Below are 18,542 nucleotides of genomic sequence, written 5' to 3' on the forward strand. Positions count from 1 at the left end.
TTGAAGCGTTTCTTTTCGACACGTGATTTAAGAAAGTTGTGTTTAGTGAGTTAAATAAAGTAGAAGAAATAATAAAGTAATAGAGATAAGAGAGAGTAAAGTAAAAGGAAGAATAAAATAAGTATGACTATAATTATTGTTTTTAGCTAAAAAGAGAAATGACTCAAGTAACTTGGGACAACCCAAAATGGAATACGACTCAAGTAAAAGGATGGAGTATTGAGTAATTTCATATCATTCAAACACGAGAAAGATTATCTACTCTTAAAAGTTGAATATAATTATTGTTTTGTTTTATTAATAAAAATCTGGTGAATTTTCAATAAATTGAGCATAGATTCTAATAATTTTGGATTCCGCGTGAGAGATTTTGTAGGTCGCAACACAATAAATGGATTGGCAGTTAAAGTCGTTAGCCTGACATAAGCTTTTTTTTATTATACCTTTTTTTATTAGGTGTGCCAATGACATTATTAGAGAGCGTTGGATTGTAACTTGAACTATTTTGTAGACCGTTGATGAAGTTTCTCATTAATTATCATTCAGCAGGTTCTCTCTCTTTGTAATTTGTATGGAACAGAATCCATGTTGACTTGAGAACTTTCTTAGAATCTTCCATTAGTCCAAACCATGTATTTAGGCAACATCGGATCCTCTAGATTCTGCCTCTCGTCAATTTACATTACTTATTCGACGGCGTGCCGCCCACTTAACAATCTAAGTACTCCCTATTTTAATTTTTTATTTTATTTTATTTCATTTTTAGCCTAATTTAATACAGTTTTCTTTGGAGGAAGGGAGGCCTAATTTGACATAGTTAGGAGTACATATGAAATGGTAAACCCTGTAGTACTATTCAATCTTGAGATTGAGAGGGGATTTGAGATTCATTCAAAACTTTTATTGTTCTCCATCTGTTAGCAAATTCTCTATTGATTTTATTAAATAGTTTTAATATATTACAAATAGGGATACATTTATGTTTACGCACACATATTCATATTATATTAACTCAACTAGTAGATATAAAAATTATTACTCCCTCGGTCCCCAAAGAATATACATTTTAGTTCGGCACGAAATTTAATGCAAAATTGGTAAAGTAAAAGTGATATAGAGAGAAAAGATAATTAAAGTATTGTCAGTGGAGAATGTCCCACCGTTTTAGAGAGGAAAAAATTACCAGAATTAGAAAGTGCATATTCTTGTGTGATGGACTAAAAAGGAAATAGTACATATTCTTGTGGGACGAAGGAAGTATTAGATTTGTATCATACGAGGAATGACAAGCTACATACCTTATGTGAGCTCCTTAGGGGAACACCACTCTCGTTTGACGTACATTTACCATTGTTCGCTTTGATTTATATATTTAGTTTGATTCTAATACATTAAAAATGTTATCGAAAATTTTATTTCCACAAAATTCATAAAATTCAAAGCTTGATGATTTGTTATTTTATTAATTTATTTGAATATATAGAAAAATCGAGCAAATCGGGCTTTAATTTTTATGAATTTTGTGAAATTAAAAATTTCAATTACATTTTTTAATATATTAGAAACAAACTAAATACTATTAATCGAAACGAACAACGTTAAACATGCATCAAACAAGAGTGTTGTTCACATAAGGAGCTCACGTGGATAAAGTATATAGCATATCATTCCCATTATTTGTATTCTCAAATTTACTAATAAGAAAACTTGGTCAAATAATGTTCATCTTGGAATAAATAATTTTATGCAGGCTAACTTAAAATTTTAATATATAATAAATGTATTCTTTTATAATTTTAGAGAATAAGTTTCAAATACATTATGAAAAGTTTATAGTTTATACTCTCCTCCAAAACTATGTGATTTGAAATCATATAAATATAAAATATCTAAATACAATTAAACAAGTACTATTGCTACTCTCTCTATGCATGGAGATTATAAAGTGTTACATAAATAAAAATAAAATAAAATATAAAAGAGAAAAAAGTAAAAGTGAATAAATGTTTTATTTTTTTGCCATAAGAGCATTCAAAACTGGCAAGGGGAGAGGATACCGCGACGGAGGAGGGTCATAGCGTCAGGTGCCATGCGGTGTGGGAGGGAGGAGGCGGGCAGGCGAGGGGGGAGACTGGGGGAGGTTCAGCACAAGCGTCGTTGGTGCGGCAAGGACTCTCCGAAAACGCGCTCGTCACACCAGCGACGCGCGCAACAGAAGGGAGAAGGGGAGAATTTTTCATTTTATTTTCTTAAAAAAATTGGTGGAATTCTTTAATAGGAATTTTCACTAAAATTGATCAAGTTTCCATATTTTTCATATTTCCCTGCACATGAAAATTGATTAAAGTTTCCATATATTTCATATTTTGAATTTTCCACATTTCCATGCATGAATTTTCATATATCCATATATTCTTTAATTAATTCTTTAATCAATGAATATCCCATGCATAAAAATTGATGGTTATTGGAATTAACTCATGATTAATGAGAATAATTATTTTGATTATTTTATGAGATTAGTGATTGAAAATAAAATTGATTTATTATTTATTGTAATAAATAAATTTATTAAATTTTAGCAATAAATATTATTATTATTATATGATAATAATATTATCTAATAATTTGATAATTATAATTAATATTACATCTTATAAAACTTTTTTCAACATCTTACTAGCACATCGTGCAAGTGAATATTCCACCAGCTATCACTTTTTCATAGTTGTTGATTATTCCGAACTTGAAAAAACATAGTAACAAACAAAAAGTAGAATGAACAACTACTCAAAATTTCCTTAACTTCTCTAATAAGATTCAAAGAAATTTTAGAAATTGTTCTATTATTGCCACAATCATGCCAAAATTGTACTCTTTACCGAAATTCGACCTTTTTTTTTCCACTACCAATATTCGACCTAAAAACACTAGCTTGTGCATTGTCATCGCCACCCACCAGTGCCACCACAAATATGATCAAAATTGCACTTAAAAGTTGACATTGTTACACTATTTTCTGGGTGCAATTATATGGATAATTAATAAAAGTTCAAACCATATAAAAAATCATACTATAAAGTGAAATGTATGGAAAGCTCGTAATCTACACTATAATTAACTTAAAAAAAAAAAAAAAAAAACTTCTTTTATTTCTCACAAATATTCTAAGTATATTATTTCTAAGATGATCAATAACAATTCTTCATTTGAGCCAATATAAAGCATCTTACCAACTAAATTGTGTTTAATCCTAAACAAATATTCTACTTCAACATGAGTGCTACTCAACATATAATTAGTCAAATGACCGTTATACACGCATTAGAAATCTTCATATAAACACACTTTGATTTTCAACGCTCTCTCTCTTCCTAATATATAAACCATCAATATAGTATACATTAGCATCTCCCAACTCCAAAATTAATCAATCAAACAAGTGTATCTTCTTTTTCTTCTTTCTTTTTCTTCAATTACATTTACACATGTCTCCAATCAGCTCAGACGATCTCCACAGAATCTTCAAAAACTTGGACAAGAAAAACAAAGGAGTGGTCGGCATTGACGAGCTGCACCATCTCCTCCACCAAATCGGCATCCACACCGCGCCCGAGGAGCTCCAGAAGCTCGTCGGGCGGGAGAGCCTCGACTACATCGAGTTCCTCTTCTTCTACGAGGCCATGGTCAAGGCCCGCACATCAGAACACGGACACGAACATGAACACGACCTGTTGAAGGCGTTTGAGGTCTTCGACCTGAATGGGGATGGCTACATTTCCGGCGAGGAGCTGCAGAAAGTCCTCTCCCGGTTAGGGTTGCTCGAGAAGAGCGGCGGCTGCGACGACGAGTGTAAGGATATGATCAGAGTTTATGACCGTAACTCTGATGGGGTTTTGGATTTTCATGAGTTCAAGAATATGATGTCTGTTTCTCCAACTTCTGATCCTGATCATGTGTAAGTTTTCTGGGGCGGACGCAGAAAAAAATATTCGGGTTTTTGTTTGGAGAAGGTATTTTTTTTCAAGTGACATACACAAAATTGATTTTTTTTGTCTAACCTTGTATTGTTAGGATTGATATTGAGATTGGTGTGTATATTTGTTGTGTTGTGATTTATACAATGATGAGCGTTATTACATATACAAGGAGTACTATTTTGTGGCAGTTCGGATTTTAACAAATGTGAATGAACATGTATGAAAAAAAGTTAGTGAAATATGAGTTTTGCTATATAGTAGACCATGAGGGGACACGGATAGAAGACTCTCATATTAGTTTTAAAATGAAATATACGTGAAATGAATTAATAGAATGTAGATCCTACTTTTCATAGATAGTGAATATAGAATGAGACAAATAATTGAAAATAGACCAAAATTGTAAAATAGATGTGCAAGTAATCAGGAAGAGAAGGAGGGAGAGTCTACTATTTTTATGGAGTATAAACACTAAGCCGATTTTTCTGCTTTTATTTGGCAGTTTATATTATTAAGTCAATCTTTTGGCTCGTTGTTCTGGTCCTAACCAATACTGAGGACCACATTTTGGACTAATACTTGTACCACTCATTCAATATTAGGATCTAGAAATGAGATGGTGGGGATTAATTTTAAATTAAATGAAACTTTAAATGAGATTATAAAAAATAGGGTCCATATTTCACTAACTAATTTTTTTATTTATAAAATCAAATATTTTTTTAAAATTTGTATTAAGTCAAAATGAGATTATAAATGGTAGATAGAGGTATAGTACCATTAGATCAACATGTGGTATGTGACGTATTTGAACTAATGATTTATTTGAAAATAAAAAAGCTAAATAGTAGTAATATATAGTATTATCAAGCAGAATTAGTTATTTTCTTTTGGATGAATAGATTATGTTATTTTTCTATAGATTTTTTAGTCTAGTGTTAATATAACTAATACACCCTTGGATGGTGCATAAGCATGACATATTGACATTTAAGACTTTATACAAACATTTATGAAGTTTAGTGATAACTGTAAATAGTTTAGATCATAGTATCAAAGTTAAATACTCCAATAAGTGCTTGTTTGATAGCTAGATAAAATCAAGATATACGAGTTATATGAGTTATTTGGATGTTTGGTAGATAAAATAAGGTCCGTGTTAGGACATCAAAGCCCATTTCAGCTTGCTGAGGCTCGAAGTGAATTACTTAAAAAAAGATGGATTATTTAACGGATCAAAAGAGTGAGATAGCCAGGGGCATAGCCAGAATATTATATCAAAGGGGGCAAAAATATATATAGAGCAATTTTATGAGTTTTAACAAGGGGCATTTAATGAAAAACTTGATATATATTTAGAAATTTTTAGCAAAATATAAAAGGGTGAGTGGGAGTGAGAAGGGGCAATTGCCCCACCTTGGCAAAAGCTAGATCCGCCCTTGGAGATAGCATATCCTTATCTTAAAGCTCATCTTAATCAATTATCTTGTGTTAATTTAACATGTCTATCAAATATGGACTAAGGCAATAAGTAAAATTATGTACATTTAAATGTGAAAAAGCAAGATTTTATCATATGCGTTATAACACTGTTAAAATTCTTAATATCTTGTCCCACATCGACTTGGTAATGATCCTAGCTCACCTATAAAAGTGTGAATAACTCTCCCTTTATAAGGCCTTTTAAGGGGTGAGTAGCCAATTTCTAATAAACACAATATATTTTTCGAAAGTGAAAAGAAAAAGAGAAAAATAAAGAAATTAAAAATTGTGTAATAGTTACTGTTAAAAGTATTGGTGTTAGAAACTAAAAAATTACAGTTAAATATAATCTATACATATATAAAAGGCGAGTTTTGGCCTTTTTTTGAAATATTTATATGTTTTGTCCTTATTCTGAAATATTTATAAGTTATAAACCAATTTGAATATTTTAAGTAACTCATGAATACTTATTTAGATATTTTAATCAGCATTTGACTTATTCTTAAAGCACTACAATGACTCATTGGTGGTTACAAATATTTAAATAGAATAATGAGCATTTAACAAATTTTGTAACCTATATTGTCTTGATTTTAAAATTATGATGTTATAATTCCATGATCTCTCAGTTACTAATTTTGTACCTATAAAAGGCATAGAATTGTGGATGAAATACAATATACACACTAACAAAACATTCTTTATTCTCTCTCAAGCTCTCAACATTTTATTGCACATTTTAGGAACATTGTTTTGCTCGATTTTGGAGCCCCGTCAAGTTTATAGGTGCCTAGCAGGTTTGAGATGTTATATACGTTAGGAGGAAGTCATTTTCATCTCTGGGGAAAATATGTCAATCTGAGAGCACTAACCGTGATGTAATTTGTCTTGCGGAAAGATGGTTTTCTTGACTAATTTTCATTGTAATTTCCATTTCATTTATTGTTGTTTTTTTTCCTTTGATTACAAAAGTTAGAGTACCGCGTGTATATGGTTCCAGAATTTTATCCCAATATTTCTTACAGTTCTTAGAAAGAGAAGAATTGTAACATCCTTAACTCAAACATACATAGTATTTATCTTCATCTTTACACAATTTATTATTTTTAGTAGAGAAATATGAAGGATTGTTTTAAACATATTTTTCAAAAATGTCAACACTTAATGTAGTCTCTTTATCATTGTCCAAATAATTGTGTTTGTCTCAATTCAATTTTAAATATGTTTAAGTTAATGTCTTTAGGTGTAAAATGAATTGAGGAGTATAAATTTATTGAATTTTTATTACATAGTAGTATATTTTTCTATTTTAAATCGTATATAATTATATTGTTTCTTATTTTAATTAATCGATTAACAATTTAAAATTATATGACAAAAAAATATTCCGTCGTGCATCGCACGAATGCACGAGGGTTAAGACTAGTATTATTAATATACAGGTATAGTAGTACTATATAGATTATAGGTCTCCACGTCTGTCATAGTCTCTAGATATATATACATATATACGAAGCAATTCAAGCAAATAAAAATACCCTTTCAATGAGCAAAGAGTCATCTCTCTCTACAAAATAGGGAGAAGCCGACCTCAATAATTTTGTATTGTGATTTGTGATAATTTATTGCAAATCATAAATCATAATCCTATTATTCCTATATATACGAAAAATTCAACTCATGTAATTTCTAGGTAATTTGGCAAGCCAGCCCTTCTTGAAACATAATTTAATGAATTTTGATTGGGGTTGACTAAGGCTTTATCAATTAAACATGAATTTAATGCTTCAATAATATATAGGAAATGGTGGGCTGGACATTCTATGATAATATGTACATCTCTTTTAAAACTAGTTAAGATTTTTTTAAATCGTTCTTCTTATGCATATATATTAATTTTCATTTTAATTTCATCTTTTCATAACCAACATTCAGTCACCAAAATTTGAAAACAAAAACATAAAATGTAAAATGATAAATCTTGAATAAATGAAGTAATCCTATAACTCAGTTTTTTTAGGTTCAAAATTCCACTTTATATTAAATTGTTCTAAAATCACCATCACCAAGATTACACTGCTATATGTCATCACCCACAGGCCACAACCATAGAAAACAAAATTAAAAATTAAATTAAAAATTGACAGCCAGAGCTCTTATACAGACAAATGACAAAGCCACATAAAATCTGAAGCTGTGGGCTCCTGATACTTCCTTCAAAAAAAATAATATATAAAATAAAAGAAAACGAAACAATGAATTAAACATATAAATCTTATCCCAAAAAAATAAATTTATTTTCTGTGTTTGTAATAAGCCAAAGCCAATTGATCGATTACCAGAATGTTCCTAACTTTGTTCGGTTTTCCCACTATCTATTTCCTCGAAATTTCTTGCAATTGTACTTTTGTAATTCTATCATAAGATTGTGTCAATCAATATATAACCGTACGTTAGTACGACTACGAAAGCGTGTGATAATTTAATAATTTCTTGAAATTCAACAATATATTTATAGGAGTTTCTAATTTTACAACTTCTAACACATCACACAAGGTTTTTTTCAGATTGCAAAAAAATTGTCAAGCACAATAATTAGCGAACAGAAACCGTACAAATAAACACTAGTAACGCAATAAGAAATACAAAAATCAACTAGTAGTAATATACAACAAAAATATACTACTACTAATATAACAATAAGAATAAATTCGTCCGTCTCTTGTAACAACTGTATAATCGATCTTGTAGTACACAAAATATATTTGAGTGATTTTGTTAAATACCCACTGTCCCATCTCAAGTGATTAACTACTTTTCGATGCGTATTTGGAGAAAATGATATAAATAGTAAAAGTGAAGAGAAAGTAGAGTAATTAGAGAAAGAATAATGTATAAGAAGTTAAAGTGAAGAGAAAGTAAAGTAAGAGAGAGAATAATGTATAAGAGCATGAATAACGCTGCCGGGCCGGGCCGCAACTCGCGAGTCCCGGCCCGTTTTTAGCGTTGAAGGAGTTTGAGTCACGGCCCGGGACGGTCCCGAGGACGCAATTGCGTCCCCGGGCCGCTCCCGAGGCCCGTCCCGGCCTAGCGTTAATCGGCATGGGCCGTGCCGCGTTGAGTCCCGGCCCGGCGTTATTTGTGGTTCGGGCCGGGCCGGGAAGCTAATTCAATATATTTTTTTTTTTTTTTAAATTCGAAAATTTATATATAATACCACTCTTCCATCCATTTTCAAATTACTTCAACTTCATTTCTCTCACTCTCACAATAAAATTCGAAAAATGCCTCCTCGGCGTGAAGGTCAACGAGCAATCGAAGCTCAAATGGCTCGAATGTTAGAGACGGCGATGCCCGCAATCCAAGAAGAAATCAACAACGAGGTGGAACGCTGTCAAGCTACTATCCAAGCGTGGAACGAGCAACACGACCGGGTACCGCGTACTCGGATGTATATCCACCGAGACCGTGAACAAGCTGGTTTGCGGCTTTTCATGGATTCTTTCTCTGCAGATCCTCGATGGAGTGATCAGATGTTCCGTCGCCGGTTCCGGATGCAGAGGCATGTGTTCTTGCGCATTGTCAACGCAGTTGTGGCTCGTGACGCGTACTTTATGCAAACCTTCGATGCTGTCGGGCGGCAAAGTATATCGACTTTGCAGAAATGCACATCCGCCCTCCTCCAACTCGCTTACGGAACAGCTGCAGATATGTTTGATGAGTACCTCCATGTGAGCGAGCATACTGGACGCGTTTGCCTAGCCAAATTCTGTCGGGCAGTGATCGAAGCATTCAAGGACACATACTTGAGAAAGCCAACGTCCGACGATGTTCGCAGATTGGTGCGAATGCACGAGGAGAGGCACGGCTTCCCGGGGATGCTGGGCAGCATCGACTGTATGCACTGGCAGTGGAAGAATTGTCCAATGGCTTGGAGAGGAGCATTCACTAGCGGGCACAAGGGCACACATCCAACGATTGTGTTGGAGGCCGTTGCCGACCAACGGTTGTGGATCTGGCATGCCTACTTTGGAGTCGCTGGGTCGAAGAATGACCTCAATGTGTTGAACGGGTCTACATTGTTCAACGACTTGTGTGTCGGGCGAGCGCCTACCGTAGAGTTCATGGCCAACCACCGTCGGTACACTATGGCGTACTATCTGGCAGACTGGATCTACCCTAGATGGCCCGTGTTCGTGAAGACCATCACATCTCCGACTACGGATAGGAGGAAGTTGTTTGCCAAAAAGCAAGAGGCGGCTCGGAAAGATGTGGAGCGCGCATTTGGAGTTCTCCAATCACGTTGGGCTATAGTGAAGGGAGCGGCCCGTGGTTGGTACCGTCCGCTAATCGCCGACATCATGTATGCATGTATCATAATGCATAACATGATCGTTGAGGACGAGGGAGACAACGCCACTTTCTGGAGCGACGATCCACTCGTCAGCGCCAGCAGTAGCTACACTGTCACCGATCCGGCCGTGCAAGGTGTTCCTCCCGACGTGCGCAATGTCATGGCCCGTTCAGCGGCGATGCACCAAGAAGATCAACACACACGCCTCCAAGCGGATCTAATTGAAGAAATTTGGAACCGCAATTGACTTATGTTTTAATTTTTTTTTTTTCGAATTTTTAAATTTCAATGATGTAATTTTCTATTTTCCGACTGAACGATGAATTTTCCCGGTTTTAATTGTTCAACGTATTCTATTTTACGATTAAAATATGTTGTGAAATGAATAGTTGTGGCCTGAGTTGTGGCCCGAGTTGTGGCCTGCGGTGTTGATGGAGTTGTGGCCTGGAACCCCTAATTTGAGGGAATGATGACGTGGAGGGGACTTGCAGCCCAAATCCGGGCCAGGGTTATTCATGCTCTAAAAGGCTCTCTTCTACATTATTTTCTCGTTTACTTTACTTTTTTTTCACTGTAACTATTTATTATTATTTTCTGCAAAACAACGACAAAAAAAAAAAAAATCAATCACTTGAGTTGAGATGGAGGGAGTAGTATTCTCCATAGTATGATGAGTCGTTATAAGGCTATTGCGCTAAATTTTTAAAGTCGTTGTTAATTGAACGTGTGATATTGTTTAATTGGAATGTAGAATTGACCGAATATTCTTGTACTTGGTGGACTATTTATAAATTAACGATACCTTAGTGGTTACAATTTTGACACATCTAGAGCAATGACTTGCCTTTACGTTTTCAAATATATGGCCGGTTCTATTTTGACAGAAAATGGAGTATAAAATTATCACAGCCAAAATTTGATCAACAATGGAATAACAATATAAAAGAAGTATAGAAACAAAATAAAACGTAACGAAATCATCATAAAAAAAGCTAAACAATCTATCTGAAATTACTGTATAAGAAAAACAACGAATAAGCACAAAAAAATTGAAGCAAAGAAATTGTATGCGTCCTAACGCTATCCTTCAACCTTCAGATGGATCAGATTACCCTCAAAGACGAAAATCAAAATATAACTACGTTTCTAGTTCATTATCACGATTCTAATTCTGCAGTACGAAATGGTGGGCTGAAGCTGAACATATATATTACTACTACATATTTGCAAGTAGTATTAATTCATTACATAATACACTGTAAAAATATCTTGAAATCAATAAGTCCACAATCTCACCATTTTTTCTAGTTCCAAAATTCCACTTGATTTATTTCTACTTACACGAGTTGCATGACAAGACTTGGACAATACATGCCATATGTCATCACCCACAACTAAAAAAAATGTAGAGAAAACAAAAACCACCCCCCAAACCACTATCAAGACAAATGACAAACCACAAAAAATCTTAAGAATTGTGTGCTGGTCCATCCTTCAAAAATTAAACAATCCCAAAATAGAAATTCAATTTCATGCATTAAGCTCATATATATCCCCTCATTGGATGAAACCAAAAGATCCATTAAAACCAGAATGTTCCTAACTTTGTTTTTATTTCTCCCACTCTCTTTCCACGAAATTTCCATCTCATCAAAAAATCCCCTCAAATAATATCCGTACCTTCGTACAACATAATTTTTTTAATCAATTCCACCTCTATAAATACACACATTTACTCAACTCACACACATCATAACACAAACCCCAAACATTCTCAATTTCTACTAAATTCATTCATTCTCAACACAATCACAAATCACAATGTACCCTCTCACAACATATCACTTGCACCAAATCTTCGACGAGCTAGACCGCAACAAAGACGGTCTAGTGAGCGTCGAGGAGCTCATGTCGCTCCTCGACAAGCTCGGCCTGCAGGCAAAGCGGGCCGAGCTGGAGCTTCTAGTGGGCGATAAAGCCCTAAACTTTTTCGAATTCCTCTTTTTCTATCAAACCTTAAACAGAATCATAGTTCAGGAAAATACGGGCAAAATCAAGGAGCATCGGGCGGAGGAGGAGGATCTTCGCAAGGCGTTCGGGGTTTTTGACCTGAACGGAGACGGGTTCATCTCCGGCGAGGAGCTGCGGATTGCGCTAGGGAGATTAGGGTTATGGGATGATGAGAAGAGGTGTGGAAATGATTGTATGCAGATGATTGGCGTCTACGACACAAACTCCGATGGATTGCTGGATTTCGAGGAGTTTAAGGAAATGATGTCCGGGGATTCCTTGGAATCTTCTTAGAACTTTCCTTCCTTTTTTTTCTTCCTTGGAAGGAACGTTGTTATATAATTAATGAGTGTGTAGAAGACATTGTGTGTACGTTTTGTGTCTATGTATATATAGTTTTGTTAGATCTTTAAGGTCTATGGAGTGTTAGAAAAAAAGGTCTATGAAATTTAGTTATTAATTAAGAATATTATTTATTATTTTGTGGCTTTCTTGTTTTGTGTTAAAGCTTTCAACAAGAAAAAGCATATTACAAAAATTATCTTACTTTGACCTTGAATAATTATAAATTTGTGTTGATATATTGACCTTTTTGTAGATATGCCAATTTTGTTGTGGTGTTAGTAAATTTACTGGGGTTTACATCAGTATAAGTATAAGATTTGAAATGTGAATTGCGTTTTGCCTTCTTTAATTTGAAGTAAATAAAGTGCTTTCAAGAAAATATACATATTTCAGTCACTTGAGATCGCTAAATCTAAAATAGTGTAATTAAGTACAATGTTTTATTTTATTTTTATTGTTATTTGATTAAATAACTCTTAAGTCTTTACACCTTTCAAAATTTTATTAGTGTATGTGAGTGTGGGGTGTGTTTATATACATAAAGTAGCTACATTTGCAATGGAAAAAATAAAAATTTCGCCTCGTTTAGGATTCGACTATATCTACATTTATCTAAGTATTGAAGAAAAAGCATTCTTTGTAGATTTTCACTATATAAAGATAATGCAACTACTTTTTTTGTTTTTACAATTAAAATTTTTTATTATTATTTTAGCACCTGCACTACACCAAAAAAATTGGATGATGACACTTTTTAGTGCTATTCAGGATGCTAATTTGTGTGTCTAATTATACCAGAATGCTTCATAAAGTGTCCTTATCATTAGTGTTTCAACTAAAATTAGGAAAGAGTACAAATGAAGCATCCTAAAAAAAGCAAAAAAAAAAGCAAAAGCTTAAGATAATTTGCCATCAACTTAGGGATCCTTTCTTTTACATCTAAATTATGATTATTTTTAAAATTTTCCAAATACTAATAATGGCCCTAAATAATAAGTTTTTTTTAGTGCCCTCTTCATTATATGAATTCAATTGTATATAGTAAAATTATTGATTACTTCATCATGTTTTGTCCACTATTATAACATCTTTTTTCTACTCTGAAAATCATTATCTAGCTTATCTTATTAAATATACCAACTACTATATAATACTATCATATACTTGGAACTTTTTACCGATTATCTAAGCTTTTCTTTTAGAACAAACAAGTAGGTATATCTCATCTAGAAATATTTGTTGTCGAAGCATTTTTAACCTTTACTAATTGTATAAATAATTGGGAACGTGGGTTGTTTAAAATTAATACCCAATTGATTTGGCTTAGTGAAACCCGTCTTATGCCTAACTACATTAAGTTATTAATACCCAATTTGGCATTTTAAAAATATGATAGGATTCTCAAAAAAACAAAAATCGAGTAACTAAGCCTCAACATAACGACGCATATAATTATTCGAGTATAATCAAATTCTACATAAAAAGAAATGTATAAAATAAAATGTATTGTTTTCTTCTTCTCGAGCTTTGCTCCTTTTTGTTTTGACTTTATTTAAAAATCTCCTCTTTTCAACAAAATCGTGCCGTAAACGGCTAGCGATTCAGTAATCCCTGCCGTGCCTACTTTTATACTAAAATGCGTGAAAAGCTCGGAGTATTTATAATTAAACTCTGTTATTTCTATATCTTAATTATATGATTAAATGAAACAATTAGTTCATGTAAAATAAAAACCGATCAACATGCCATGCAACTAAAGTAATAACTCTTCGATTTTAAAAAACAAACATTTATGTATAGTTATGATTAGGAGTACGAACGATTTAAAATAACTAGTGAGCTATTTATGGTAAAAAAAAATTGTATTTAATTTAATCAACACAAAATTGAATTTAGTCGGAACACTTCAGATATAAGAGAGAATTTTGGAAGAGATGGATTATGATACGTTTTCTTTGTTAGGGCCTAGGGATCTTTCATTTACTTCCTTTCCTCTTTTGATTTATTTCAATAGATATGGAATCTACTTCAAAGTTCAAATCATTCTAATATAAATTGACCAGCATTTTATATAATTATAAACAGGGTTGCTCAAGTAATAAATAAAATTTGTTCAAACCCTGACTCTTGTACATTTGAAAAGTCTAAAGTTTTTAGTAATTATAAAAGGATCAATATTTAGTGATGCATGGTTAGTGAGTTGGTAATTGAATACCTCTAAGAATGTGAATCCCTCCACTCTCACTTCTCTCCCTCACACACACACAAAAACACACAATGAAAGGCAAGTGCACAAGCTCATCATCCCACACCATCACCACTCAAGCAATCATAAAGACTGTAGCTTTCCTCTCCCTCCTCTGCTTCTCTCTCTTCTTCCTCTCCAAACATTTCTCATCATACACACAACATCAACATGAGCACCTTTACTTCTTCAACTCCACCTCCACAAACACCTCTCTGCCTCCGGCCCCCTCCCCATCCCGGCCGCAGAGGCCGCTGGTTGAGAGCACAGGGATCATAAATGAGTTGGGAATCATGACCTCTAATTTCATGATTGGGGAATTTGATGAGGGGTTATTAGTGGAGAATGCCAAGGTTGGTGATATTAGTGAGAAGGTTAAGGGAGAGAATGATGAGGGAGAGGTGAGTAAACTTAGAGTTTGTGACATGAATATGAGTGATTATGTTCCTTTTTTGGAGAATGTGGGAGCTGTTTCTAAAGGATTTGACTGTTTGGTGCCAAGGCCTAAAGGGTACAAGCTTCCAATGCCATGGCCAAGGAGCATGGATGAGGTACAACTTTCTTGACTTTTTTCAGTTTACTTTTATGGCGTTTTATTGTTTTGATCTATTGGATAGCTACTGATCTTAGCAAGGATTGGAGGGCAGTAGCCAAAATTGTTGATAATATTCACTAACATGTTTGAGATTTTTTTAGTATAAAAATTGATTTCAAATGTGAAGAATGATTGGAATCTAGAGATGAAGATTGATTGGTTTTATGGAAAGTTCTAATCAAATTATGATTTTGATCAGAGTTCTTGATTATGTACAGTAAAATATTTGAGATTTTTTAGTATGCAATTTTCAACAAATTGATTTCAATTGTGTGGAATGATTTAGAATCTAGAGATGAAGAGTGATACATTGGTTTATGACAAGTTCTGATCAAAGTATACTAATTGAAGATATTGAAATGACATGCAGGTGTGGTTTGAAAATATACATTATAAGGCCAAAGATAATGAAGGGGTGTCGAAAAAAGATGATAAACTTGTGTTTTCTTCAGAAGTTGGGTCTAAATCAGATCAAAACTTGGAACAGGTGGAGGGTTTAATTCATCATATTTTGGATTTACAACTTTGTTTTTGTTTTTACTTGGGCTTGATTTTATGGAATGAATGAACTTAGATGGTTCCTGAGATTGCATTTGGCCAAAGGACACGAGTTGTTCTAGACGTTATTGGTTCGGGCATTGCAGATTTTGGTGCTTACTTGATGGGGAGGAATGTGACAACTCTTTCAGTAGCTGGGAAAGATCAGGCGAAGCGTGTTCAACTTGCCCTCGAGAGGGGTGTACCGGCTATGATGGCTGCCTTTGGAACCAGTCGTTTTCCTTTCCCAAGCCAAGCATTCGACTTGATCCGTTGCTCTAGATGTGGAATCAACTGGACTCTTAATGGTATGGCTCTTTCATGAAGCTTAGTTTGAGAAAGAAAATTGGATAAAAGCTAGAATCTTGATGTCGTTTGAGGAAGAGAATTGGTCTAATCCAAAACTGGAAAGAGATCAATCCAAGAAAACAGAGTTTTAGTTATGTTCAACATCATCAATCTGCTAAATTCTCTGTTTTTAGAGTCTTGATCCATTGATTCAAAATCTGAGATAAATTTTCTTGTTTTGAAGATGGGATTTTGCTTATTGAGGCAAACCGGTTTCTTAGAGGTGGAGGATACTTCGTTTGGGAGGCAGACGCGGTTTATAAGTACGAAGGAGAGCTGGGAGAGCAATGGAGAGGTTAGCTCTATTTTACTTCATTATGGATCCATTCACAGACCTTTTACCTTATCTCTTTCGACAGAAATGGAGGATCTTTCTAGAAACCTTTGCTGGGAACTAGTATCTAAGGAGGGCTACATTGCTGTTTGGCAGAAGCCTCTAAACAACAGCTGCTATCTTGTCCGTGATCCAGACATACGACCTCCGCTTTGTGACCAAGATGACAATCCAGATGATTTATGGTATTTACTATTTGCTCAGCCCTGTCACACATCTTTGTAATGAAGAAAGACTAGAAAGATTTGGTTTTTTTTGCAGGCGTGTGAAGGCGAAGAAATGCATAGCGCGTATACCTGAGGATGGCAACGGGGCTAATCTTACTGACTGGCCTGCGCGCCTCCATAGTGTACCGGATAGGCTCTTGAGCATAAAAACAGATTCTGATGTGTCTAGGAGGCAGCTGTATAGGGCAGATTCCATATATTGCAATGCTATTGTGCATGGATATGTTTCAGTTTTCAAGATAAACGAGGCGAAGATACGCAATGTGATGGACATGAGAGCTGGATATGGAGGGTAAAGATAAATCAACCATCTTAACCCTTTTTCATATGTTCTGTTTGGTTTGACGCATTTCTTTGGTTTGAAAAATGTGAAGGTTTGCAGCAGCTTTGCTCGAGTCCCGGGCTAATAGTTGGGTTATGAATGTTGTTCCATCGAGTGGTCCAAACACACTGCCTGTGATATACGACCGGGGCCTTATAGGAGTGATGCACGATTGGTACGCACAAGTGAACGTTACTATCTCATCTCGTATTTCATTGTATGTGACATTTGCATATGTTACGTGTGGTTAGGTGTGAGCCGTTCGACACTTACCCTCGAACATATGATCTGCTCAATGCTGCAGGGCTTTTCTCTGTTGAACAGAAAAGGTACACTTGATTTCTTTATGTGCAAGTGTATGTAAGTATACTTAACTAACTATACCAAGAATTATGATGCTATCATTGTATGTGCAGGTGTAATGTGAGAAATATTATGTTGGAGATGGATCGAATCCTGAGGCCAGATGGCCGTGCTTACATACGCGACACGACTGCTGTGATCTATGAGCTTCGAGAGATTGCAGAGACGATGGGATGGATTGCTCACATGTTCGACACAGAAGAGGGTCCTTATTCGGATTGGAAGCTCTTGATCTGCACGAAACAAATGTAAGACGCTCGTATACATGGTTCGTGAAGCTACATGCTATGAATATGAGTTAGTCTTGGAGGAGTGGAATAGTGGCAGATGAGAGAATCACACAAATGGTTTTGTTTTGTATTTTATTTTTTAAGATCATCGCATATATACTTGGATTTCTTGAGATGCTTCAATGTTGTTGTACCTACTATCACTCAAGTGTTAAGATAGTATTCCATTAAATCATACCATGTATTTTTAGTTATTTTTCACCCATCAGTCCTCTTGCTACTTTATTACACTATTTTAAAAACAAATTACTACTTTTAGCATTCTAGTACTAAAAATACATCGACTTTATCATAATTATATAAAAATACCAAACATTTCAACTTAAAAATGACTTCGAAAATTTCCATATTTTTCGCAATTATCCATTTCCATATACTAATAATGCTATAATAAAGAGACAAAATTAAATATTTAACTTTTACTTTTATTAATCCTAATCCGGGTCATATTCTAATACTTATAGCACCCTAATCTAAAATTAAGACCAAATCTCCACCCTTAGATTTTAAAATGAGTGGATGAGAATAAACCTTACGAATCTCAATAAATAGTAGACAAAATATCAACAAAAGGGTAATATCGTCATTATGTTATCATATGACAATTTTCATGAATGTTTTTTTATATCAACATAGTGTATTATAAATATCAACAATATGACATAAGAATATCAACACTAGTACAAGAAAATATCAACACATATTTATTGAGATTTTTACATGGTTTTATTGAGATTTTGTTGATGTATTTGTTGATAAAAATCTGGTTATCAACATTTACGAAAACTAAAATAAAAAATATCAAATTTCATCATCCGAACGTCGCCGGAACATATGCAATTGATATCTCGTTGGAATCCTTATAAAATTATCTTTAATTTGATATATTTTTTGCGAAAAAATAATTTAAATCGAGAGAGTTACGTAAATTTAAAGTTTTAAGATGATTTTAATGAGAGATAATTGACATTAATACCCTCTAATTTTATTTATTAATTTTCTTAATTAAAAATATAATCCATGTGACATTATTTCAACCACTAGATCTTATAATTTAATGACTAAGATTTAGTAGATTGCTAATTAACTAGCAATTGATCACTCCCC

The 18,542-nt window shown here is 33.9% G+C and overlaps 2 protein-coding genes and 2 pseudogenes across 2 annotated transcripts; all 4 read left to right on the plus strand.

Annotated features, from left to right (window-relative positions):
• The first annotated feature begins 3,337 nt into the window (after positions 1–3,337).
• LOC125185366 (putative calcium-binding protein CML44 pseudogene) lies at positions 3,338–4,167 on the plus strand (annotated as a pseudogene).
• A 4,636-nt stretch (positions 4,168–8,803) lies between these two features.
• On the plus strand, positions 8,804–10,576 carry LOC125221351 (uncharacterized). Its single transcript, XM_048123473.2, has 2 exons — positions 8,804–9,976; positions 10,571–10,576. Exons 1-2 carry the CDS (start codon positions 8,816–8,818, stop codon positions 10,574–10,576), a joined length of 1,167 nt encoding a protein of 388 aa, XP_047979430.2. The 5' UTR covers positions 8,804–8,815.
• Positions 10,577–11,558: 982 nt separating this feature from the next.
• On the plus strand, positions 11,559–12,308 carry LOC125219508 (putative calcium-binding protein CML44 pseudogene; annotated as a pseudogene).
• A 2,082-nt stretch (positions 12,309–14,390) lies between these two features.
• Positions 14,391–17,643, plus strand: LOC125219890 (putative methyltransferase PMT10). Its single transcript, XM_048121983.2, has 9 exons — positions 14,391–14,970; positions 15,385–15,501; positions 15,589–15,859; positions 16,084–16,194; positions 16,259–16,418; positions 16,495–16,752; positions 16,835–16,957; positions 17,034–17,111; positions 17,199–17,643. Exons 1-9 carry the CDS (start codon positions 14,452–14,454, stop codon positions 17,395–17,397), a joined length of 1,836 nt encoding a protein of 611 aa, XP_047977940.1. The 5' UTR covers positions 14,391–14,451; the 3' UTR covers positions 17,398–17,643.
• The last annotated feature ends 899 nt before the right edge of the window (positions 17,644–18,542 follow it).

Source organism: Salvia hispanica, chromosome 1, assembly GCF_029641045.1.
Source record: "Salvia hispanica isolate PSC_SH4W2 chromosome 1, Shi_PSC_v1, whole genome shotgun sequence".
Classification (NCBI taxonomy): Eukaryota; Viridiplantae; Streptophyta; class Magnoliopsida; order Lamiales; family Lamiaceae; genus Salvia; species Salvia hispanica.